Raw genomic sequence first — 26,692 nt, forward strand, 5'->3', positions numbered from 1 at the left:
TCCTTGGCCAACTCACCTTTGACAAAGCAGGAAAGACTATCCATTGGAAAAACAAGTCTCTTCAATAAATGGTGCTGGGAAAATTGGACAGCCATGCGCAGAAGAATGAAACTAGACCACTCTCTTACACCATACACAAAGATAAACTCAAAATGGTTGGAAGATCTAAATGTGAGACAAGATTTCATCAAAATCCTAGAGGAGAACACAGGCAACACCTTTTTTGAACTTGGCCACAACAACTTCTTGCAAGATACATCTATGAAGACAAAGGAAGCAAATGCAGAAATGAACTATTGGGACATTATCAAGATAAAAAGCTTCTGCACAGCAAAAGAATCTGCACAGCAAAAGAAACAGTCAAAAAAGCCAAAAGACAACCTACAGAATGGGAGAAGATATTTGCAAATTACATATCAGATAAAGGGCTAATATCCAAGATATATGAAGAACTTATTAAACTCAACACCCAAGAAACAAACAATCCAATCATGAAATGGGCAAAAGACATGGACAGAAATTTCTCCAAAGAAGACATACACATGGCCAACAAGCACATGAGAACATGCTCCACATCACTTGCCATCAGGGAAATACAAATCAAAACCACAATGAGAGGGCAGCCCTGGTGGCGCAGTGGTTTAGCACCGCCTTCCACCCAGGGCGTGATCCTGGGGACCCGGGATCGAGTCCCACGTTGGGCTCCCTGCATGGAGCCTGCTTCTCCCTCTGCCTGTGTCTCTGCCCCTGTCTTTCTCTATGAATAAATAAATAAATCTTAAACACACACACACACACAATGAGATACCACCTCACACCAGTGAGAATGGTGAAAATTAACAAGACAAGAAATAACAAATGTTGGAGAGGATGTGGAGAAAGGGGAACCCTCTTGTACTGTTGGTGGGAATGTGAACTGGTGCAGCCACTCTGGAAAACTGTGTGGAGGTTCCTCAAAGAGTTAAAAATAGACCTGCCCTACGACCTTGCAATAGCACTGCTGGGAATTTTCCCTAAAGATACAGATGCAGTGAAATGGCAGGACACCTGCACCCCGATGTTTCTAGCAGCAATGTCCACAATAGTCAAACTGTGGAAGGAGCCTCGGTGTCCATCGAAAGATGAATGGATAAAGAAGATGTGGTTTATGTATACAATGGAATATTACTCAGCCATTAGAAACGACAAATACCCACCATTTGCTTCGATGTGGATGGAACTGGAGGGTATTATGCTGAATGAAGTAAGTCAATCGGAGAAGGACAAACATTATATGGTCTCATTCATTTGGGGAATATAAAAAATAGTGAAAGGAAATAAAGGGGAAAGGAGAGAAAATTAGTGGGAAACATCAGTGAGGGTGACAGGATATGAGAGACTCCTAACTCTGGGAAATGAACAAGGGATGGTGGAAGGGGAGGTGGGCAGAGGGTTGGGATTGGGGTGACTGAGTGACGGGCACTGAGGAGGGCACTGGACGAGATGAGCCCTGGGTGTTATACTATGCATACTATGTTATACTATGTGTTAGCAAATCGAACTTTTATATATATATCTTCTTTAAAACAGCTGAATTAACAGATAAATATTTAAATATAAAATCAAACAGAATGTCTGTTACCAAGTGCTGGGGGCACACACAGACATATAGAAGCTTATGCTTTTAGGTATGAATTTTCTCAGCAGTTGGATTATATGAATGTTACACGCTCTTTTCAACAGATGAGGGAATGTGAATCAGGCTTGAAGAATCAAAACTCTGAGAAACTTGAGGAGCATTTCTGTAGGTCTCCTTTACACATTGCTGACATCTCCCTAGAGAAGAGACACCTGCTGAGTGCCTGCTGGGAGCTGTGGAAAGCCTCAGGCAGGTGCCACAGAGGGCAGGGCAGGCCACGGGGCTGCCAGGTGGAGAGGCCACCACATCCAAGTAATTCCAGTGAGAGGGGGAGAAAGATGGTCCAGGAAAGGACCGGAGACAAGAACATCTATCCACATGCAGGGAGGGGTGAGGGATGGGCAGCCCCCCAAGAGCCCCCAGCATCTGTAAAGGAGGAAGAGAGAGCCAGCCAGGTGTGGTGAAGGGAAGCACAGGTGGAGGGGGGCACGGGGAGGGCAGTGATGGAAAGGAGGCTGATGGGCAGCCACGAACCAGATCCTGGGTGGGTTAGACTTCCTGTCCTGAGTGCTGTTTACCTTGAGGAGTACGGGCGGGAGCAGGGTGGATGTCAGCAGGGAAAGGACAGAAGGAGTTCTGTGCTTCTGAAGGATCAACAGAGCAGTAAGTGGAGGGGTTTGGAGGAGAAAACTGGGGCCAGGGAAGCCAGTGAGGAGACTGCTGTGGTGCCTAAACAGGGGACCCATGGAAGAGACTGGGTGGGTGGGATGGGCCACCCTAGGCTCTGCTCCTATCCTGCTCTGCCCTGTGTGCCCAGATCTCTGCTACTGGTGGTGGGGTTCTCACTGGTCCTGGGGCTCCAGGAGCCAGGCCTGGGTCCCCTTATGTCCTCCACTTGCTCTAGGACAGGCTTCATCCCACAGTCCTCCTGGGTGGTGGGTGCAAGGCAAATGGTAGAAAAAAATGTTTTACCCAATGTCAAGTTCTAACACTCTTTCTCCCTCCTAGGATTGTTCCTCATTGTTCTGATGTCCAGTTTGCCTATTTTCCTTCTGCCAACTTTTTGGGTCACTTAAGATTCTCTAAATTAGTTTTTATTTATTGAGTTTTATTAGTTTCAGGGGTAGAATTTAGTAGCTCATCAGGTGCATACAACACCCAGTGCTCATCACCTCAAGGGCCTACCTATTAATGCCCATCACACAGTTATCCCTTACCCCATCCACCTCTCCTCCTGCAACCCTCAGTTTTTCCATAGAGTTTTATACTTTGCCTCCCTCTCAATTTTCATCTTCTTTTAGCTTTCCTTCCCTTTCCCTATGTTCATCTATTTCATTCCTTAAGTTCCATATATGAGTGAAATCATATGATATTTTTTCTCTGCCTGACTTATTTTGCTTAGTATAATACCCTCTGATCCCATCCATGTCCTTGCAAATGGCAGGATTTCATTCTTTTTGATGGTTAATAATCCATTGTATCCTTTGTTATATCACACCTTCATTCACCCTTCGATAGACATCTGGTCTCTTTCCATAGTTTGGCTATTGTGGGTGATGCTGCTATAAATATTGGGGTGCATGTGACCCTTCAAATCACTATTTGTTTATGTTTGCATACATTCCTAGTACTGCAATTGCTGGGTCATAGGGTAATTCTGTTTTTGACTTTTTGAAGAACCCTATACTGTCTTCCAGAGTGGCTATACCAACTTGCTTTCCCACCAGCAGTGTAAGAAGGTTCCCCTTACTCTACTCCTCTCCAACATCTGTGTTTCCTGATTTGTTAATTTTTACCCATTCTGATCTGTGTGAGGTGGTATCTCATTGTGGTTTTGATTTGTATTTCCCTGATGCCGAGTGATGTTGAGTAATTTTTCATGTGTCTTTGGCCATTTGTCCTCTTTGGAGAAATGTCTGTTCATGCCTTCTGCTCATTTCTTGACTGGATTATTTGTCTTTGAGTGTGGAGTTTGAGAAGTTCCTTATAGATTTTGGATTCTAGCCCTTTTCTGGTAAGACAGTTGCAAATATCTTCTCCCATTCCATAGCTTGCCTTCTAGTTTTGTTGGCTGTTTCCTTTGCTGTGCAGAAGCTTTTTATCTTGATAAAGTCCCAATAGTTAATTTGCCTCTGTTTCCCTTGCCTTTGGAGATGTGTCTAGCAAGAAGTTGTGATGGCCAAGGTTAAAGAGGTTGCTGCCTCCATTCTCCTCCAGGATTTTGATGGATTCTTGTCTCACATATAGGTCTTTCATCCATTTTTTAGTTTATTTTTTATATGGTGTATGAAAGTGGTCCCGTTTCATTTTCTGCATGTTTCTGTTCAGTTTTCCCAACACCAGTTGTTGATGAGACTGTCATTTTTCCATTGAATATTCATTCCTGCTTAGTTGAATATTAGTTGACCATACTTTTATTGATCCATTTCAGGGATCCATATTCTGTTCCATTGATCTACATGTCTGTTTTGGTGCCAGGACCAAACTATCTTGATGAGCACAGCTTTGTAATAGAGCTCGAAGTTCAGAATTGTGATGTCTCCACTTTGGTTTTCTTTCTCAGCATTCCTATGGACTTTAGGGTCTTTTCTGGTTTTATACAAATTTGAGGAATATCTGTTCCAGCTCTATGAAAAATACCGTTGGTATTTTGATAAGGATTGCATTGAATGTGAAGATTGCTTGGGGTAGCATAGAGATTTGAACAATATCTCTTCTTCTGATCCATGACCATGGAACATTTTTCATTTCTTTGTATCTTCCTCAATTTCTTTCATATGTATGTTCTATAGTTTTCAGAGTACAGATCCTTTACTTCTGTAGTTAGGTTTATTCCCAGAGATCTTATGGTTTTTGATACAATTATAAATGGGATCAAGTCATTGATTTCTCCTTCTACTTCATTGCTAGTGTATAGAAATGGAAGTGACGGGACACCTGGGTGGCTCAGCAGTTGAGCATCTGCCTTGGACTCAGGGCGTGATCCTGGAGACTCAGGATCAAGTCCCACATCGGGCTCCCCACAGGGAGCCTGCTTCTCCCTCTGCCTGTGTCTCTGTCTCTGTCTCTCTCTCTCTCTCTCTCTCTCTCTCTCTCTCTGTGTGTCTCAGGAATGAATAAATTTTTAAAAAATGGAAGTGACTTCTGTGCATTGACTTGATACCAGATTTTGCCAAATTTCTATATCAGTTCTAGGAATTTTTGTATGGAATCCTTTGTGTTTTCTACAGAGAGTTGCATGTCATCTTTGAACAGTGAGAGTTTGACTTCTTTGCCACTTTGAATGCCCTTTATTTCTTTTTATCGTTTGATGCTGAGGCTAGGACTTTCAGTGCTATATTGAACAGCAGTGATGAGAGTGGACATCCCAGTCATGTTCCTGATCTTAGGGGAAAAGTTCTCAGTTTTCCCCATTGAGAAAGATAAGAGTTTTTAAATTAGTTTTTGAAACAACTGGTTAAGAACATTTCTGATACATTTTTGCATTTCTAATAATTAATTTTGCAAAAATTTGCAAAGAAAGATGGTTTTGTTTAAATCCTTTTGGATGGCTCTCATTTGCTTTTTATACTTTTTAAGACATCTTATCTAGTTTTTTCTAAGAGGAAATCTTTAAAATTTAATTTTTATGATTAAGGTATCTAAAGTGATGCAAATACCCTGATAGAAGACTTGATTTTTTTAAGCCTGTTTAGGCCAACATACTTCAAATCAAATGATTGCTGGAATTCCTGACTGGGCCTCACCTTACCGTATATGCAGAGTCTAAAGACTTCCTTCTGGGATTTTACTGTGAGAATTTGACATTTGCTGTATACCATCCACTAATTTCTGTAGTGAGATTCCTGATGCTCAAACTGCCATCTCTGTCAAGGAGAAGTAGCTCTTGTATTTTCCTTCAAGCTCATACAAGTCAGGACCAGAGTCATCAGGCTTCCAGGACACCAGTAAATGTTCTTTCTGTTGCTCAGAATGCCAACTCCACTCAAGCTCTGACAAGGAGGAGATCAGGTGCAGCTGGACAGAGTCCCCCATGATCCTTTCAGGGTATGGAAGGAGCTGGGGTCAGCCACAGTTTCGAAGCTTGATGAGGTAAAAGCTAAGATGCAGAAGAAAGAAGTGGACAGTGTGACGCTGCTGTAGCAGCAGCTGTCCCATCACATCACTGGCATGTTTATAAGAGGAGGAGCCTCTTCTGTTTCAGAGCCGAGGAAGCAAAGCTACAGAGGTGCTTGCTCAGCACGGGCCTTGCCTAGGGCACACAGCGTTGGGTCAGGCACATGTGTGTCACCCTCCCAGCTCGGGCACTTTCTTTCCCCTCAGCTGATTCCCAATGTGGTTTTTGCTCTAATCTGAGGAAACACTGGACAATATGGAAGTTGATAAATTATGACCCAACTTTCCCTTTGGTTGTCTATGACACAAGAAAACTATTTCAACATGTCTGCTACCACCCTTTCTTCAGCATGTGGCAGCAGGGCCTCAGGCCCACAAATCCTGTGACACTGTTCCTGCTTAGGTCACTAAGCAGACCTTCTCGTGCTGGGTGACATGGGACCATCGTCTCTTTCCTGAATACTCCTTGTCTGGTACAGATCTGTGCTCTGTTGGGTCCTCAGCCCACCTCATGCAAACAATGCCGGTTGCACTAGGCAAAGCTGAGGGTGCTGGGGACACAGTGGTGACCGAGGACACAGTCGAGACCAGGTGCCTGCTCCCACAGAGGTCTAAGTGTGCTAAGGTCCCAATGTAGCAATGATCTTGGTCGTCATGGGTACAGATGAAGAACCGAGGTGAGATCAGAATGAGCCAAGGTGAGTTGTGAAGATAAGAGGATGGAGGCAAGAAGGCTCTACAGGTTGGGTAGGAAGCTGGGAGTAATCTACCCTAACAGGAAACACTGGGGGGTTTTCAGGACAGTGAGTTCATGTGATTCCCACTTTAATGATCACTTCAGGGCAGACACTGTATGGAGGATGAATTAGAGGACAGGAGAGGGATGAGGGAGCTCAGGGAGTAAGGCCTGGAACAGGTAGAGTGTGAGAGGGTTGGTGCCCAGACAGAAGGGTGGACAGGGGAACCAGGGCTTGCTGGAGGTTCAGACCCAGGATGGAGGAAAAGATGAATCCAGGGTGACGTCCAGGTGTTTTGCTGAGGCAGCTGGGAGGATGCTGAGAGTGGACTGAGCTGTAAATACAAGTAAAGCCTGGGAAGGAGCAGGTTGGGGTGAGGAGACAGAGAACAGGAACCCAGTGTTCTACGGGGTGACTCTTGCTTTGAAGAGCAGAAGTACATGAGGTGGAGGTATGTGGGGGTCACCTCAGGACTGGAGATGCAGCCTCAGCACAGCCAGGATCCCTAGAGCCCTGGGATTCACTCAGATCACCTAGGGAGGGAGTGTCAGAAGGAGGGAACTGAGGACCTGGTGCTAACCAGCAGAGGATGGGGTCCAGGAAGGGACAGAGAGGGGGCGGCCAAGGGATCATTTGCTGAGTGCAGAGTCAAGGAAGCCATGGGGAAAAATTCATACAATTAAAATTATAATAAAAAGTAAAGAGTAGGCTACACAAAGACATCAATCTCTAAAATAATGCTCTCTTGTAATTCATAGTAAGCTATAGATATTTGCCTTCATGCACGATCACTGGCACTCAGCTCCTGGAATCTAGTAATTTCTATAGAAGAGCCCAAGGGAGGTCTCTTGTTGTATTTAGGATTGGTCCCAGTTCCCACAATCAGGCCAGAGCAGTGAGGGTGCAATGGGTGCTCTATGGTTCATGACAAGCCCCTCCGACCACACCTGAACATGTGTGACAGACTTTAGGGAACCTGCCAAGGACGGGGGTGGCTGCCAGGGGATCAACCGTGTTACCAGGTACGAACCCAGGGACCCACTCACTGACGACCTGGGAGGGAGGAGGCCTGGAGCGTGAGATCCCCCATCCCCAGTGGTCATGGGTTTATCAGGGTGTTCATGTAATGAGGACTCTAAAACCCCAGAAGGACAGGGTTAGGAGGGCTTCGGAGTGGGAGCACCCACAGGTGTTGGGGAGGGCTCACCTAGAGGGATAGCAGCTCCGCACCCCTCCCCACATGCCTTGTCCCCGGCCCCTCTGCCCCCGGCTGCTCGTGACTTATACCCTGTATAACCGACCCGTAAGCTAGGAAGGACTCAGGGTCCCCATTGCCGGGTGAGCTGCCCCAGGAAATCAGCAGCCTGACAGGCCGCTCATGGGAACCTGCGAGGCACAGCCAGGTGCTCAGAGGCACAGACCAGAGCTGCCTGGCGTCCAAGTGGAGGCGCAGGTGCGGTGGCCTGAACCTTCCCCCATGGGGTCTGACCTGAGCTGCAGGTAGACAGTGTCAGGACTGCCTCAGATCCTAGGATGCCCAGCTGGGGACCCGAAAAAGGGGCTCAGTGTGGGGGAAGAACTCCCTCCAGGGTCAACTGAGGTGTGGTGGGGGTCTGCGGGCGACGGGGAAACGGAGAAATGCGGCAGCGCTTGTTCACCCGGCAGGCACCGTACCTGCCCTGAGGCTTTCTCCTTTCTCCTATCACTACATCATACTTTCTTGAAAATTAACCATTTCATCTACATTTTCAATGTATTTGTATAAAGTGAAGCAAAAATTTTTGTTTCACTTACTTTGAATTTGTGGTTATTTCCTGATTTTTCATTTCATCTTTTGGGCACTTAGGATTTTGGGCCTGAGGGTTGAAAGATTGCAGAGACCAGAACCTGCATGAGCCCAGGTGCCACCAAGGCAGGATTTCATCCTCCAGACAAAACCCCCTGACGTAGGAGACAGTAGGGTCTCCCACAGCGATGTTGGGTGCTGAGCAGGCACCTGCATGATCAAAGAAGAGGCAGGTGGCCGGGGGGCAGGACAAGGTGGGACTGAGGGAATATCTAGAGACCAACAAGGTAGTGAAGGCGCAGGCAGGAGCTCTCCCAGCAGGCAGGTGACAGGTGCACCTGTGGGTCTGTCTGTGTCTGTCTGTCTCTCTCATATGAAGTAATTTATGAGGCGAGGACACACAGACTACAGAAGAGATTCTTTGCTCTGAACAGGGATGAGTTCCAGCTCTCAGGAAAACTGAGAACAGCCACTAGAGGGAAGGTGGGGCCACAGTCCTTGTGGGATCAGGCTCCTGGTGTTCATGTTCCACGTGCACTTCTGGGCTTCTGTATTTCTGTCCTCACTCTGACGATTGTGACAATAGAATAAAGTCCTTGCACACAAGGTGCTGGATCCAGCTGGGAGCGCTGGATCACTGGTCCTGAGCTGGAGGAAGACACCACGGGGCGGGGGGGCGGAGGGCATTTCTCTACAGGGGGAAGCCCCACAGGGCAGAGGGAGTAGGTACAAAGTGCAGGTCGGGGGCTGGGCAGGACCCCCTTGTGGGGGGGGTGGGGACGGGGTGTGGGCTGAGCAAAGGGCGTGAGGCAGGGGGACGGAGGTCTGGGCATCACCGCTGGAACAGGCCAGGAGCCCCAGGACAGGGGCACCAGAGAGAGAAGGGCACCGGAGATAGGAAGAGGCCCTGCCTAAACCCTCAAGAGCATAGCAGGTGAGGGAGGAGGAGCGCTAGAGGGGCCCCAGAGGAGTCTGGGAAGTCGGCAGGGGGTGAGGGGTCCAGGGAGTGGCCAGCAGGGACCCTATTGGCCCAGGAGTGGGAGCAGGAAACATTGTCACCAGGGTCACATTCGGGTCACCTGCTGGTGCTCTAGGGGTCCCTGTGAGGTGAGGCCCACGGTGGGCTCAAGTGTTGGGCAGGGGGCAGAGAGACGGGGTGAGGGCTGCAGGGAAGGGGCAACAGGTCAGGGGGATGAACCACGGAGAGGAATGCGCAGACAGCACGTCCCCAGAGAAGGGCTGACCATTACGGATTCATGGTGTCTCTGAATAGCTCTCCGCACATAACTGAGTGTGGACTGAGTTCGAGACTCAGCTGGAGGTGGGATGTTGTGAGTCACAAAGGTTGGTCCCAGGGGTGAGGGTCTGAAAGGCAGTTTGATGTATAAAGGGTGAGGAGGAGAGTTTCTCAAGGGGTGCCAGGTGGCTGGGCCTGAGCACTCATGACACATGTTTCTGTCAATTTATTTACTCAGTTTCCCCTCTTGAAAGACCTACAGATGTCTAATCGCAAACGTGTGCAGAACCACTTAGCATAGACACTAACTGATGCTTGGACCAGCCAGTCCCTCACCAGAGGAGTCAGAGGAGGAAGAGGTGAGACCAGAGCTGCAGGCATCATGCTCCCAAGACAGCTGTCCCCGGAGGGCGGGATTCTCCGGCTTCTTCCAATTAAATCCTCATCAGGGCCACGCCTGCCCTGCGGACCTCACTGTAGACAGTAGTGAGAGGCTTGTTCCCTTCCAGATGTGCTGCACCTCTACCCTGGAATGCAGACAGAGGGTCCTGCAACAGCAGACAGACAGAAAGCCCCAACAGGACCCCCACAGACCCAGTGCTGCTGACATGACCTCCCCTAATCACGCAGCACTGCATGGGTCCCGAGATGAATTTCGTAGCTAATACTGTGTTGTCCTGAAAGGGTTCCAGGATACAGTGGTCAGACCCTGTGGATGACGTGAATTGACAAGCACATACCCAGGCACACAGGGATCAGGGAGGACCCAGGCTGGCCCCTCTCCCAGCCTCACCTTGTCCCTGCTGTCTCCAGACCCCTGCTGGCTCAGCTCTGCATAGTAGATGCCACTATCGGGATCCCTATGCTCCTCCTGCGACCCTGCACCTGGGTCATACACAGAGGGAGCTGAAGTCTGAGCCCTGGAAACCTGTACCCTCCCCTCCATGACCCCAAGGCCATGGCCGCCCCCACCAGCCTCCTGCAGGGACATCCCCTGAGCAGTAAGGCAGGAGGAAGGGAGCCCAGGGTCCAGGGGAGGGAGGTGTGTGGGCCCAGGGAGGAGAAGTGCAACCTGCCTCTCCCAGGCTCCAGGCTCTTCTTCACTCGTGTCCTCCAGAGGAACAGTCCAGCTCCCAGGATCAGCAGCAGGACCACAACAGTCCCCAGGATGCTGGGTAGTTGGGAGGCATCAGCCTGTCCCTGTGGATCTGCTTCCCTCCACAGAGAGATGGAGAAGGTTAAGGACTGAGAGAAGAACAGATACCCATTGCCCAGCACGTGGACACGTCTGAAGGCACCTGCTCAGAAGCTGAGGAGGGAGCAGCAAGGCAGGTGCTTTCACTCAACACTTCCCGAGCTCCTGCTTGGGACCCAGGTGCTGAGAGGAACAGGACACGGTGCCCACCCCTGAGGACACCTCAGTGGGAGGAGGGTGAGAAGGTGCCAGAGGGAGCCAGCCAGAGCCATCCCAGGGCACAGGAGCTCCCAGCCTGTACACACGTGGTCAGGGAGGGCCTCCTGGAGGAGGTGATGAGAAACCTCATCCTGAGGGAGGAGTGCAGAGAGCAGACAGGCAGGGTGGGTGCCGCCTTCCAGGAAGGAGGGCCATGAACAGGGAGGGGGGCACCTGCCAGCCCTGGAGCTCCAGCACCCACTGGGGCAGGTGGGAGGAGGACCAAGAGGGAGGAGCCAGGTAGGAGGATGCGAGGGAGGCAGGGGCCTCTTTCCAGAGGGTCCACTGTGTCCCTGAGCGATTAGTTTCCCTGGGATCGGGGATACTGAGACAGCGGGGCTCCAGCTGCTGGTGGAGGAGGTGGGAGGGCCGAGGGGGCACATGGGGCACCGGGTCTCTCATTCACTCAGGGAAACACAGACTGTGAGCAAACAGCCCGGGGCCGAGTTGGGACAGGAATTCAAGGAGAAGCAGATGTGGCCGCTGCCATCCAGGGCTTGGGGCTGCAGAGGAGGCTCATCCTGGCGCAGAGCCTCACTCTCAGTGTGGGGGCCCCTGGCGGCTCCTGAGAGGACGCAGGTGTGAGGGCAGGACGGCAGCAGCTCCTGCGGGGCCTGAGCCCCTGAGGCCCAGACCCCGGGGTCAAACTCTCTTCATGCTCGACCTGCCCCCAGCGGCAGCCCCGGGGACTGCTTGGGTGTCAGGGCCCAGAGCCAGCTGGAGCCAAGGGGTCCCTGGATGGGAGTAGGGGGAGTGAGGATCCTGACCTGGAAGGGCTGAGGGAAGAGAGAGGAGCCTGACCAGAGGTTGGAGGCTGAGGACAGCAGGACACATCCGGGATCCAGGCCAACAGGTGGGGTGACCTGTGTCCACCAGCCCACAATTGGGCAGAGGAGCTCCCGGCCCTCAATCCTGAAGGAGTCGCTGGCTCATACCCCGTCTGGTGGCACAGACCCCTGACACCCCCCAACTCCCCTCCTGAAAACCACCCTGGACACAGGGAATGATGGATGAGGGTGGGCAGAGGTCCGTGCTGGGTGCTTCCTGGACCAGCAGGGGTGAGGGTGGGGGTAGAGGAGACCGGGAGCAACACCCAAGAGCAGAAGCAGGTGGATGTGCCTGCCAGACTCTGGATGGGGTGACCAGGTGGAGGGTGGTGCCATAAACAAGGGGACAGACCCGAGAAGCCTCACCCAGGGCTGCCTGAGCACCAGGAGCCCCTCTGCAGGATGCACTCACCATGACCACAGATGTCCCCAAGGTCCAAGGTGACAGTTTTCTGGTCCTCTTGGTTGCTGAGCACACAGGTGAGGCTGGCGCTGGGCTGGCTGAGGGGCAGGCTCAGAGCCAGGGTCCAGGGGTTGGGAGCTGGTCCTGGGGCCACTCGTTGTTCCAGTTCCCTGGGGAGTCTCTTCCTCTCCCAGGACAGGGTCAGGTCCTCCCTGGTTCCCATGGTGTCACACTTCACGGTGACATTGCACCAGCCTGGGGTGATGAACCGATCCTTGGCCCAGATCTGGGGAAGGGGCAGGGGCTCTGGGGCAGGAGGAACAAGAGGACAGAGCGTCACGTGTGCAGAGAACATCACACCTCAGGCTTCGTCCTCTGGAATCTCCCTGAAGCTCTGGTTTCCTTCCCCTCAGGATGGTGAAAGCATATTACAAATAGAACAGAAGTGACCAAAACTACAGCAGGTGCCATAAGGATGTTGCCACTGAGTCAGCTCTATGGGATTTCACTAGACTGAGCAATTCTTGGGCAGCCCGGGTGGCTCAGCGGTTTAGCGCATCCTTTGGCCCAGGGTGTGATCCTGGGGTCCCAGGATCGAGTCCCATGTCGGGCTCCCTGCATGGAGCCTGTTTCTCCCTCTGCCTGTGTCTCTGCTTCTCTCTCTCTCTCTCTGATGAATAAATAAATAAAATATTTAAAAAAAAAATCTCAATGGAGAAATTTGGTCCAGCAACCACCTACCCAAACTCCATTAACTGTACGAAAGCGGGGTGTCCCATAGAAGAAAGAGAAGTTGGAACAGGAGAATTTAACTTGGTAGACCCTGCCCATCTTCTCCTGCTGGGATGGTGTCAGGACCCCATACCCCTGGTACAGAAGTCACTGGCCTGATCAGGGCCTTAGAGATTAGCCCAGGTTCTCAGCAGAGGAGCTGCAGTGGGGGACACAGGTGGTCCCTAGGAATAGACACCCTATATGGTAGGAATATGCACTGAACTCGAGGTCCCCCCGAAAAACAAGGGACAGACTCCTAATCGGTCTTGCAAATCTCTCAGCCTGAGGCTGCAATGCTCCCTCTGCAGCAGGACTCATCCCAGCAGTGCTGGCTGTGCAGGTGGAGGAAGGGGCCAGGACTCAGGGGATACAGGTGCCACCAGAAGGGGGAACAGGAAAAGAAATGGATTCTCCCCAGAGCCTCCAGAGACCAGCACAGCCCTGCCCACACCCGGACCTCAGGGCACAGGCTCTGGGGTCGGACTCCTGCCCGACTGCACAGTAGGACCCTCAGGTGGGGTGTGGTGAGCCCCTGAGGTGTCCTCACCTGTCCCAGCGGCACAGACAGCTAAGGGACAGCCTGAGGACCCTGAGTCCTGTGGGGACAGTAGTGTTAAGGCAAAATCCCTACTTCCCCCCAAAGGGGTTCCCCTCCTGAAGCACCAAAGTGATTCCATCCCTGGGGTGACTCTCAGCTCTGCCTGCATTTGTGGCGAACACCCTGCATCTGATTCCAGGGGAGAAGAGAGAGTCTGAAGGCTGGGGTCTGGGGGGAGCCCTGTGAGCCGGGCGCGGGGACCCTCCAGGGACAGAGGAAGGAGGTGAGCTCTGGGGCTGGGGGAGGGGCCTACACACCATACACAGTCAGGTGGAAATCCTGGTCGTATTGTCTTCCTCTGGAGTAGAAGCCCCGAGCCCGGTACAGCCCAGTGTCCTCCAGGGTCAGGTTGTTCATCCTCAGGGTCGTAATGTTGAGCACACGGACCCTCTTCTGGAACTTGTCCTGGAAGTTGACCCATTCTGGATCGCGTGCCCCAGGGGAGACCTGCAGCAGGGTTGTGTAGTTTGCCCCGGAGGAGATCCCCCAGGTCATCTTCTCCAGCTCGACTCCTGCAGGCAAGTCTGGGTTTCTGAGCACTTGAAACAACACAGAAGCTCCTTGCATCCCCTTCAGGGAAACGGGGTTTCCAGAATCCTCAACTCCAGAACCATGGGCTGCAGAACCCTGGGTGCCAGTGCTGCAGACGCCTAGGGCAGAGGGCACAGGAAGTGAGGGTGGTTTCCAGGAGGAATGAAGGAGAAAAGCCCAGAACCCATCTTGCCATTAAATCCCTCCCATGTGCTCCGTGACTCCTGGAAGGCAGGAGAGTGCATGAGTGTGAAGCGATGCTGGAATCACTCCTGTCCCAGGGCAGCGTCCCCTTGACCAGGTCATGTGACCTCGCTCACCTGCAGGGTCCTGACCCCCAACAGGGAGAGGATGAAGTGCAGGGGACTCGGACCAACAGCTCTGGCACATTTACCATCCGTACCGAGAGCATCTCTGCAGAAAGGAGCTGCTCACCTGTTGGAGATTCCCTTCCTGGCCTTTACCCAGTCCCTATGGCTTCTCTCCAGGCCTGGGGACCCCACATGGGGCCCAGCACCCCTTACTCACCTGGCCACCGGTCCCCAGGACAGGTATCCATGCTGTCCCTGCCTCGGCCAGCCAGGACACTGACACCTGATGCCTCCTCAGCCTCAAGGGCTCCTCCTCTGTCACCTCGTACACACTCACTCCCCTCTGACACCCCGTGCAGGAGGAGGTCTAGGCCTGACATGCTGTCCTGCAAAGCACCTGCCCTGGATACAATTCTCTGTATCTTACTGCGTTCTCTTTCGTTCTCATTTACTTTGTTACAAAGAAGCAGGTGGTCTGGGCAGCCCTGGTGGCGCAGGGGTTTAGCCTGGCCTCCAGCCTGAGGTGTGATCCTGGAGACCCGGGGTTGGAGTCCCACATTGGGCTTCCTGCATGGAGCCTGCTTCTCCCTCTGCCTGTGTCTCTGCCTCTCTCTCTCTCTCTCTCTCTCTCTTTGTGTGTCTCTATGAATAAATAAACAAAATCTTAAAAAAAAAAAAAAAAAAGGAAGCAGGTGGTCTGATGAAGTAAGAACTGGAAAATCCCACTCTGGTTAGCACAGACCTTCTTTCAGTCCCCTTTCGGGGCCCCTCTGCTTCCCTCCTGACCCCCCAGCGTACCCCCACCTGGAGCCCCTGTCCTCAGTCTCCTGTTCCAGGCACAGTCTCACATGCAGCAGAGGCACAGACCCCTTGAATTCTGGAGGCCGCCTTTCCTTCCTTTTCCAACAGAATGTCACCATAGTCAGGGGCCATGTCGCCCCAGGAGACAGAGGACACCTGCTTTCTTCTCCAGCTCAGCCCTGGGCTCTGGGTCGGCCCCGCCCGGGCACAGCAGCTGCAGGGGCTGCCCGGTCCCCTGAGCATCGCAGGCCAGGGGGTGCCCGTCCCCACCCTGGGTCCCAGCAGCCCCCGCTTGGTCTCCTCCATCCCTCTCCCCAGGGGTTGCGGGCTCCCCTGGCCTCACCCCTGCTGGGGGTTCCGTCCTGCAGCCAGGCAGCCAGGGTCAGGGCTCCCAGCCTGGCCTCTGCCAGAAGCTTCTGTGTTCATTCCGCTGCCCCCGGGGCTGGAAACCAGACGCACCGCGTGTGCTCCATATCACAGGGCTGCTTCCTCTGCTCCTCCCCAGAGACACCAGACAGCCCCGCAGCTCCCGCCTCCCTGCCCGCCCGGGGGTCCTCCCTCCCCGGGAGCCCGGGCCACTCACTGAGGAGGAGGCTGGTGAGTCCCAGGAGCCAGGAGGCCCCGCCCAGTTGGGGGTCCCCTGAGCAGGGGCCCATGGCAGGCTGCCTCCCTGCTGGATCCATCTGGGCCTACAGTGAGGCTGGGGAAGCATCTAGAACATAGAGGAAGAGAGGATGAAAGACGTCACTCAAGAGACCTTGGGCTCTTCCACACCCCAAGGGCGGGGCCAACTGTTAGCCCTGGGACCTCACTGTCCAGTAGATTAGCCCATTCAGGTCTCTCCTGTTACCTCAGCTCCTGCAGTGGGCTCAGGAGATCATTGCAGAGCAAATGTAGGAACAGCCCCGTCTAGGAGCCCCAGTGCAGGGGAGGCCCCAACTCTGTGCTCACAAGCAGCCTGGTGGTCTCACCTCCCCAGTCTGAACCCCTAGGGCTCCTGACCTGTGTCCCTGGGCTCCCCCTCAGCCTCGGGCTCTGCTGTCCGTCCTGCTGGCACCCCAGGGCTCTGTCTGCACCCTAGGGCCCGCCCTGCCCCCACACACAGGGCACAGCCCCCCAGGAGCAGCACCCCAACCAGCACTTCCCTGGGAGGCTCTGCCGGCCATGGGCCCGCACTCCGACACAGGCAGGGGTGCAGAAGGATGGGCTCCTCCTGCCACAGGCTCTGCAGCCTGTCCTGTCCCACCAAGTGTCCTCCTGCAAGTCCCCACATCCACTCTGGACTACCCCGACCCGCTCTGCACCTTCAGACCAGAGAGCCCTCAGCCCTGCCCCCGCTCCTACCCACTGTTGGGAGATCCCTTCCCAGGTCGTCCCTGAGCCTTGTGGGTACAAACCCCTGGTTGGAGTCCAGACCTGGACATTTCAGTCCCTGGTCACTTCAAGGGGAGGGGCAACCAGTGGCTCTGCCCCCATCCCGGTCCCCGTCCCCGTCCCCATCGCCACAGCCCTGGCCAAGCCCTCCTGGGGTGAGGACTGTTTGCTTGTGGAAACCACAGCTTGGGGTGGGGTTGTGGGCCCTGAGGGAGCCCCGACGACCTGCTGGGCAAGGACCCTGGAAGGTCAGCCAGCTCGCCCTCCATGCTGGCCCAGCACCAGGGACTTTTTACAGCTCTAGGCCACTGGTCTTTCCTGACCCAAGTCCCTGGCAGACCTTGAGGTGCCACACTGAGGGGGAGGGAGGCCAGGCCGGACCCAGGGCAGCCTCTCTCATTCTCACACCCACAAGTAGAGGATACAAGCCTGTGGTTGCAATCTCGAAGCTTCTGACGTCCAGCCCTTTGCAGATCACAGCTACCCGCCACACTGGCTGAATCACCCACAGCCCAGTGTCTCCAGCCCCAGGCAGGCAGGGGTTGCTTGTCTCACTCTTGAACAATCTGAATACTTCCTAACCCACCCAGAAACAGCTCCCTGGTGGGCAGAGAGCTCAGGACCCTGAGCCCGAGGACAAAGGCAGGGCAACATGACTTCTGTGCTGACAGTGGCTTCAGACTAGAAACCCTCCTGGAGGAGCAGGTGCCACAGTCCGCCCCCAGGGGAGCCCGGGCTCTAGGACCAGACACAGTGAGGCTGCGTCTCACCCTCCCACCCCTTCCCTACTTGTCCCCTGGACACATGGCTGCACGGCCCTGAGCCCCCGAGCTCTCCGCACAGTGGGGACGTGGAGCTGCTTCAGGACTCGCTGGGGGAGTCACGGATGTGCGGGGCCAGCACATCCCAGGGCCCAGGAGACTCCTATTTGACCCACAGTGTCCTTGGAGGAGAGCCCTCCCGCCTCAGGAACCTGCTGGCTTGGCTACTAGACCAGGTTCCCAGGAGCCCCCTCCTGCCTCTCCATTTCCTACTGTCCCCTCAGAAACAGGCCTGACCTGGGGACTGGCAGCCCCGAGGGTAGAAACTCCCTTCCTCAGCCAGCTCCCCTCTGCTTTTCCCCACAGGAGCCTGAAGCCCTCGTCCAGGGAGGAGACGTCAGGGTGAATCAGAACATCCTCCCCCACAGGGGCCCTGGGTCTTCACCCACCAGAAAGAAAGGACATGAAACCCTGGAGTGAATGATCCCTGTGAGGCCATCGGATGGGTGGGGATGGGAGAGAAGTCAGAATGCACCTGCTGCCTACAAGCGCTAGAACAAATATGGGGCAACAGAGTGACCCGTGCTCCGAGGGTCAGCCGCTGGGGTGGGGTCTCAGCACCCACAGACCCCCCACTATTTTTGCTTGGACGCAGTGATCCAAGGCAAACCCTACCAGGACTGAGGTGTCTGTCCTACATGGGATTTGTTTGGGAGCAGAGCCTTTGGCACCATCACCATTCAGGACACCAGCTCTGTCCTGCCCAGGGGCCTCCGCCCGTGACCCTCAGAGCCTTGGGACCTCACGTGGGATGCTTCCTTCTGTTACCAAACCCACAAGACCTTCCTACACGGGGGTGAAAGGACCCCTCCCTCCCTAGAAGCCTGCCCCTTACAGGTTTCATGATTTTGTAAATCTCAGAACAGTGTCAAGCCTCTAATAAATGCTATATAGTTTAGCTCTTTATAAAATTATAGATTTTAGGGATGCCTGAGCAGCTCAGTAGTTGAGCATCTGCCTTCACCTCAGGTCAGGATCCCAGGTCCTGGGATCAAGTCCTACATCAGGCTCCCCGTAAGGAGCCTGCATCTACCTCTGCCTATGCCTCAGCCTCCCTCTGTGTGTCTCTAATGAATGAATAAAATCTTAAAAAATGAATAAAAAAATAAAATTATAGAACATAAATGCTAACACTTTAATCAAAAAGAAAATGCCATATATCTGTTAGTTGGATGGAGGATGGTGAGAGTCATGAAAGGAAAATCCTCATCTCTATGATGAAAATACATGCATGGTATCTGCAATTGATCTGAAAATACTAATAGAACATCATTATTTATTAAAAAGAAATTTATTTACAAATATGGAGTTAAATGCCAAAAAGTTGAGAACTACAAGTGATTGTCCTCGGGGAGGCGTGCAGGCTCCCGCTCCACAGGAACCCTCGGGCACAGGTCCCCCCCCTGCCCACATCTCTGAGATCAGGACCCTCGTTTGCATTGATGTTACCTAGTGGTACAGACAGTCCTGAGGCAGCAGGTCATCCACGTGGTGTAGCTGTGATAAAACACAGCGGCCCCTGGGAACTGGGAGCACATGGGACGGGCTCCCCTGGAGCAGGGGGCTGCGGACACGGGGGGAAGGAGGCTCTGTGCTGGAAACACTTGCCCCCACTTTCAATCATGTAACATGAGCTTCATCGTCAGGAGCTCCTGCCAGAGGGAACAGGGTACGTTATTTTCTCAGTGACAATGATTTTTTAAAATTTAAGTTTGCCAGCTTCAGACTCCTTTTTTTGAAGTAGGCCTTACGTCCAGTGTGAGCTCGAACCCACCACCCAGATCTAGAATCACCCCCTCTTCTGACGGAGCCAGCCAGGCCCCGGGACCCCCTCTATAAATTAGGTATGACTTGTGAGGACATAAAGCAGGCACCGATTCCTCTGGATTTGCATTTAATCCTGCGAACAGCTTGATGAGGTCAGTCCCGTCAGTGACCACACTGGAGCCAGCAGGAGGCACAGGGAAACTGGGTGACTTGCCCACGGTCACAGAGCCCTCAGGGGAGGTCAGGAAGGGTCACAGCTCTGAGTCCTCATGTGGGGACCAGGCAGGAGGTGCCCTCAGGGTCCCCAGATCTTGGTCCCTCCTCTAAGAGTGTCTCTATCTGGTTGTCTCCTTCCAGTCCAGAGTGTCCCCTTCCAAGTGGGCTCCTCATCCCAGGCTCCTGGCTGCACCTTTATGTCTGTACTGCTGCCCCCTGGCCACCTGCGACCCCCCCCCCCCAGTTACCCTGGCGCTCCCCACCGGATCGGCCCCCCTGGTGGTGTGGGAGGAAAGGGAGAGTCTCCGTGGCCCCGCTCCCCCAGCAGCACCTGCACCCCCAGGCCTCCCTGCGCACCTCTCTGCCACCCCACCCCCTCCCGCCCTGAGCACCGGGCACCAGCGCCACCTGGCGGCCGCCGACCCAACTGCCATGGAGACGTCCTGCCAAGTAGGCCTGTGGCCCTGTCTCTGCTCCTGACTGAGGCCCAGGCAGCTGTGACCAGAGGAGGCTGCTCCAGGGGCGGGGGGATTCCTGCTCCGGAGTCTGCATGAGCACCTCCAAGGGGGTCAGCAGCTGCCCTGCAAGGGCCCTGAGTTCACTGCAAATGAGAAAACAGGCTCCTTATACATGAATGTTCCCCAGGAGTGACAGCCTGGTAGGAGGCAAGGGGGAAGGAGGGAGCCCGAGGACTCCTTGCTGGGTCCAGGCCTCTCCTCACAGGCCTCCAGGGGGTCAGGGAGGTGGGAACCTCACATGGGGGAGGGGAGCCAGCAGGACAGAGGAGAGACAGCCCACTCCCTCGAGGTCCCCGTCCAGCTCCCTGATCCAGAGCCAGAGCATGGCCCCCCTGAGCGTGGGGATGGTGGGTCACAGGGCCCAGCCCCAAGAGGATGGACTCTGAGGACAGGTGTCTGAACACCCGGGTCACAGCATGACTCAGCAGCTGCCAGGTCCTGGTCTGTCATCCTGAGAACAAGTCCAGAGGGTAGAGGGGAGCCCCAGGAAAGCCCACAGGAGGGAGACAGAGCCAGGCCATGCTGACCCAGGTTCAGGCCAGGAGAACACGGCCCCTGGGAGCCAGGAATGTGGGCAGATCCAGGTCAGAGGCCCCATGAGCATCATGAACACGCACACCAGCAGCAGGACCACGACCTCCCTCCTCCCAGACTGTGGGTCTCTGACTGCCTGGAGGTGACGTCAGGGCTTCCCCAGGAAATCCAGGCTCCTGAGCCCAAGGACAGACTTTCCATCCTGTGTCCTCAGGCTCCACATGGGCCTCCAGGCAGTGGGTGCTGATGCCCATGTGCTGATGTGAGGCCGATTCTGCTTCCAAAAGCTTTGGGGTGGAATTGGGACAATCCTCCTCTGGACACTCAGCTAGATGTAAGAAACTCACTGCACCCGGAACACCCTGGGGTTCCTCCACAGGCATCACCAGAGATGAAGGGCCTCAGGCTCTGCCCAGACTTACCGTCAGGTGTTCTAGACTCCAGGCCCGGCTCAGAGGCCCTGCCTGCCGAACTCTGCTCCACGGCCTTCCCACCGCCCAGCTCCCAGAGGTCCTGCGGGTTAGCGGGAGCTCCATAGTGCCTTTGCTTTGAAGGAGAAACAAGGAATGTGAATCCTGTGGCCATACATGTGGCAAAAAGCAGATTATAGCATTAAAGTGATGGTCCCCCTAGAGTATGGACTGTAAATATCTCAGAAGGGATCTGGTCTGTAGCATTTCCATATTTATCTGACCTTGCTCCCACCCCCTATATTAAAGAGCATCTCTCACAGCTGATGCTCCATGGATCCCACTGAGAATCACTGATCAGGGGCAATCAAGTGCCAGTGTGGACTCAGTGAGTGACAGCAGCCAAGCTGTGCTGGGTTCTCCCCAGGAGCCCTCGACCCCTTCTCCCTCTCCCCACAGGGCAGCTCATGGGCCACAGGATCCTGAAATCCTGTCTGGTCACAGCAGCACAACCACATTCATGCACTGAGTGTGAGCTGTTTAGGTGGACCCGTCAGCCCCCAACCCAAAAGATTCCTCCCACGATAAGCTTATGAGCTCCTAGAATGTGCCAATCCTACTGTGTGCCAGCCCTACTGTGAGCTCCTACTGTGTACCAGCCCCTGCTCCCAGTGCTTACATGCACCAATGCACCCAGCAAACTCTCTGCCTTCCCCACTGTATTAGGAGGGGAAAGGCAGTGCATGGTAACCACAGGAAGTGAGGTGAGCAGAGCTCTGGAAGAGAGAGCAGGATGAGGGGCTCAGGACCTGGGAGTGTGGTTTCCAGGTTACACCCAGAGATCAGGACAGGCTTCATCATGAAGCAGACTTCTAGAAAGGACTGGAAGGAGGTGAGGACTAGCCCTGGGTATCTGGGGAATCACTTTCCTGGCCCATATGACAGCCTCTGTCAGGCCCTCATGTGGGGGGACCCTGCCTGGCCTGTTCCAGGAGCAAGGGGTCCTGTGGCTGATGCAAATGTGAGCCCAGGAAAGACAGGTAGGAGACTGAGGTCAGAGAGGTAACAGGGAGCCAGTTCAGGTCCATCCTGACCTAGATCCCAGGATGCCAGAGCCAGAAGGGCCTCAGACTCTATCCCATAACCCACCCCCTGCTGGACAGGTGAGAAAACCAGGGGACAGGTGTGAGACATGCCCTGGGGCCCCGGGATGGAACCTGGCCCCTGAACAGCCTCTCTCAGGCCTGACTGTGGCCGCAGCAGAGCTGTCCCGGGCGGGCCCGGGGCGGGGCCGTGCTGTCCTCCCTCCAAGTGTCCAGGAAACACCTGCTCCCTGAGGTGCAGGAAGGCGGGGCTGGGACCCCTGGCTGCGGGCGGCTGCCGCTGCTGCTCCGTCCACCAGGGGGCGCTGTGCACACAGTTTGCACAAGGCCACCTAGAAAGCTCAGGGGTGGGGTCCAGTCTTCCAGCTGCCTGCGGACTGACCTGCGCTGAATGGGAGGGAGGGTCTTCAGACCCGGAAAGACAGCCTTCGGTCAAGAGAGACTGCCCTTTGCCTTTCGTCGCGATCCTCCCTGTAGGCTGCTGTCTGAAGCCACAGCCAACTTGGACCAGAAGGGACAAGCAGGAGGACCAGACCCCATGCTCAGGATGGTGGAGCACAAAGATTGGGAACGTGGGAGCCCCGGGACTGTGCTGAGCCCTTGCGGCGAACGCAGCCACCACCATCCCCTGACCTCCTGTTATAGAGAACAATAACCCAACCACTTCAGCCTCAGAGCCAAGGTGTATGCTCGAGACCTCAGAACTACCCCTAACTTCTGTGCAATCAAATGATTGACAATAAAAAAGGAGATTTAATCAGAAAAATCAAAGGTTGATTTAAAAAATACACCAATCCGGACGCCTGGATGGCTCAGGGGTTGAGCTCTGCTTTCAGCTCATGGCGTGATCCTAGAGTTCAGGGATCCAGTCCCACATTGGGCTCTCTAAGGGGAGCCTGCTTCTCCCTCTGCCTATGTCTCTGCCTCTCTCTCTATGCGTCTCTCATGAATAAATAAATAAAATCTTTTTTAAAAATTAAAATTAAAAATACTTCAATCAAATGCAAAATACGGATGCATTAAAAAGTTGAAATTCTACGTAATTGTCATTAGGAAAAGGATCAAGTAATAAATACAGATAAGAAAGAACATTAAAAATTACAGGGAAGTCGAGACACCAGGGTGGTTAGTGGTTAGGCATCTGCCTTCCACTCAGGCGTGATCCTGGGGTCCTGGGATCAAGTCCTACATCGGGCTCCCTGCATGGAGCCTGCTTCTCCCTCTGCCTATGGCTCTGCCTCTCTCTGTGTCTCTCATGAATAAATAAATAAAATATTTTTTAAAAATTACAGGAAAGTCTAAGATGGTGGAGGAGGAGGAGACCTTAGTTCCATCTGGTCCCAGGGATCCAGCTAGATCAGTATGACATCATTCTGAACCCCGGTGACCTCAACCAGAGATGCAAGAAGAGAATAGCTGCAACTCTACAAATACCTTCTGCAAGGTAGGAGGTGCGGGGAAGGGAATCCAAGGTGCTACATGGGAAGCTAGACCCAAGGTGGGGGGCAGTGTCCAGCAGGGGCTCCGGGGAGTGATGGAGCCGCAGAACGCAACATCAGAACGTTTAGAAGTACGCTCAGATGAGGGGCATCCCTGCCTGAAAGGTGCTCAGGTGATGAAGCGGGGGCATGATCCTGGGTAAGACTTGTGGTCTCAGGGTCCCCATGGTCACAGAAAGATGGGGGTGCCTGAGGGCGGCCCAGTTTCAGGCCTGGGAGCAGGGAAGCTGCCTGCAACCACTGAGGCCAGGAGTGGGCTCTCAGCTCCGGGTGACCATGAACCACGAACTGGGGCACAGTCCTGGAAGCCTCCTCTGAGCAGGGGCCCAGCAACAGCAGAACTGGGAGACCTCCCTTCCTCCCCCAGGAGGAGCGGTGTCCACGTATGCACCGCAACAGTCTGCAGGGTTTGGGGACTCAAAATGAGGTCACGTTCCTGAGGTAGAAATGCCGGGTCCCATGCGGAAGAGTACAGAATGTCCACGGGGACCCTGGGGACAGGAGTGATGGACCGCTTTCCCTGAGGGCACTGAGCAGTGGGGATCTGAGCTCTGGCTCTGGAATGGAGATTGGGAAGTGACCATTTCACTCTCCTCCTCTATAGTGGCTGGGAAGGCCTTCAGGGAACAAAAGCCACCTAGAGCTTTCCAGATCACATTAGTGAGCCTGGCCCCTGGCAAGGGCAGTGGGAGTCCACCCAGGGCAGACACCTGAGGATCAGTGCAGCAGGCCCCTCCCCCAGAAGATCAGCAATAACATCCAGCCAAGGCCAAGTTCATATCTCCTTGAAACTACAAAACTCCAGGGCAGCCTGGGTGGCTCAGCAGTTTAGTGCCACCTTCAGCCTAGGGCCTGATCCAGGAGACCCGGGCTCCCTGCATGGAGCCTGCTGCTTCTTCCTCTGCCTGTGTCTCTCTCTGTGTCTCTCATGAATAAATAAATTTAAAAAGCCTTTAAAAAAGAAGAAGAAGAAGAAGGAAACTGCAAAACTCCAGCACTAGGGGAATATAGCTTAGAGAATTCATGGTTTTCCCTCACAATTCTTTAGGCTTCGATTTTAATTTTTTTCTTTCTTTTTTCAATCAATCTCTTATTTTACTAACTCTTTTTTAAAAATCTTTTTTTTTAGACAGTCTTTGTTTTTTTAAAAAAGATTTTATTTATTTATTCATGAGAGACATGGGGAGGGCAGAGACATAGGCAGAGAGAGAAGCAGGCTCCATACAGGGAGCCCAGTGAGGGACTAGAGCCCGGGACCCTGGGATCAGACTCTGAGCTGAAGGCAGATGCTCAACTGCTGAGCCACTCAGGCGTCACAACAAATTAGATTTCTTTTTTTTTTTTTTTTACAAATTAGATTTTAAACCAAAGACTAGACCAAGAGATGAGGAAGGACACTGCATCATAATTAAAGTGTCTACCTAACAGGAAGATCTAACATTTGTAAATATTTATGCCCCTAACATGGGAACAGCCAATTACATAAGCCAATTAATAATAAAACTAAAGAAACACATCTATACAATCTATGGAAAGAGTCCAGATGTCCATCAATAGATGAATGGATGAAGAAGATGTGGCATATATATATATATATTCATTCAATTGAGTACTGCTCAGTCTCAAAAAAGAAAATAAAATCAAAAGAAAACTCACCATTTGCAATGATATAGATGGAACTAGAGGGTATAATGCTAAGTGAAGTAAGTCCATCAGAGAAAGAGAATTATATGATCTCACTCATAATTGAATTTAAGAAACAAAACAGAGAATCATAGTGGAAGAGGGGAAAAAATTAAACAAGTTGAAATCAAAGAGGGAGACAAAGCATAAGAGACTCTTAATCATACAAAATGAACTGAGGGCTGCTGGAGGTGAGGGGATGGGGGGATGGGGTCACTGGGTGATGGACCTTAAAGAGAACACGTGATGTGATGAGCACTGGGTGTTCTATAAGACTGATGCATCACTGACTCCTACCTCTGCAGCCAATACTACATTATATGGTAATTTATCGAATTTAAATTTTAAAAATTAACGTGAAAACAAATTATAAGGAAACATGGATACAACTACACATTAATAAAACTTAAAAATGTAAGTGAAATAATGTCTTTTTTGGGAAAGTGATCAAAATTCTATTAAGAAGAGGTAGACAACCGGGATGTACCCAGCAACTTAGAAGAAATCAGTAAGGTGGCCAAAGATCTGTCTTCATTAAGGGCGTGAGGGGCACACAGTTGTCGGGGTGAGTACTGCCAAATGGCCAAGGAAAATAACATTCCTATGTTACAGACAGTGTTTCAGCTTAGAAAAAGAAAGTTTCTTAGGTCATGAAAGTGTATTTCAGCTTTAACACTCACATCAGACAAGAAGAATCCCCAAACTAAAGCAGGACAAGCACATCTGCTAATCCATGGGTTACAGTCAGTCATACACAGGAAACTTAAAATTCTTAAATAAAATACTAGCAAATGAAATCACACCACATACATGATCACTTTGGATTTATTAAAGGAATATAATGACAGTATAAAGAGAACATTTATTAGTGGAATTTGCTCCATTTGCAGATGAAATGGAAAAAATAGCAGTCATGGAGCAGGTGTATATTCCCAGGTATGGCTCCAAGGGTTTTCCATTAACTTCCTTAATCTCCAGGATGACCTACAGAGTTACAGGCATCCACTGTGCTAGCAGCACCATCCAGGGAGGGGGAGGCAAGCTTTACTGTAAAGAGTCAAACCATACATATTTAAGCTATCGGGCCATGGTGTCCTGATCACAAGACTTGGCCCCTGTAGGGACGAGTGGCCAAATGCAACATAGAAATGTAGAGATGTGTCTGTGTTTTAAAATTGGTTTTTACTTATTGAGCTTTATTAGTTTCAGAGGTAGAATTTAGTGGCTCATCAGGTGCATACAACCAGGTGCATACAACACCCAGTACACCCAGTGCTCATCACCTCAAGTGCCTTCCTTAATGCCCATCACACAGTTATCCCTTACCCCATCCACCTCTCCTCTTGCAACCTTCAGTTGTTCCATAGAGTCTTATACTTTGCCTCCCTCTCAAGTTTCATCTTCTTTTAGCTTTCCTTCCCTTCCCCTATGTTCATCTATTTATTCCTTAAGTTCCACATGTGAGTGAGATCGTATATTCTTTGTCTTTCTCTGCCTGACTTATTTTGCTTAGTATAATACCCTCTGGTTCCATCTATGTCCTAGCAAATGGCATAATAATAATAATTATTATTA

At 52.5% G+C, this 26,692-nt stretch overlaps 1 protein-coding gene across 9 annotated transcripts in view; it reads right to left on the reverse strand.

Moving 5' to 3' along the window:
• Positions 1–9,705: 9,705 nt before the first annotated feature.
• The window catches only part of LOC112648862 (SLAM family member 9-like), a 31,720-nt gene continuing 14,733 nt past the window's right edge, over positions 9,706–26,692 (reverse strand). For 2 of the 9 annotated variants that reach the window (XM_049112509.1, XM_049112514.1), the window contains 5 exons: positions 13,807–14,199; positions 12,187–12,483; positions 10,571–10,705; positions 10,288–10,379; positions 9,706–10,021 (listed from right to left, as the gene is read on the reverse strand). In XM_049112509.1, the coding sequence (XP_048968466.1) occupies positions 9,929–10,021; positions 10,288–10,379; positions 10,571–10,705; positions 12,187–12,483; positions 13,807–14,199 (1,010 nt within the window). In that variant the 3' untranslated portion in view covers positions 9,706–9,928. Of the gene's footprint in view, positions 10,022–10,287; positions 10,380–10,570; positions 10,706–12,186; positions 12,484–13,806; positions 14,200–15,535; positions 15,641–15,775; positions 15,905–26,692 lie in introns of those variants that run through there. The other 7 variants (XM_049112513.1, XM_049112511.1, XM_049112512.1 and 4 more) reach the window with 7 other exon arrangements.

This window comes from Canis lupus, chromosome 7 (assembly GCF_003254725.2).
Source record: "Canis lupus dingo isolate Sandy chromosome 7, ASM325472v2, whole genome shotgun sequence".
Taxonomy (NCBI): domain Eukaryota; kingdom Metazoa; phylum Chordata; class Mammalia; order Carnivora; family Canidae; genus Canis; species Canis lupus.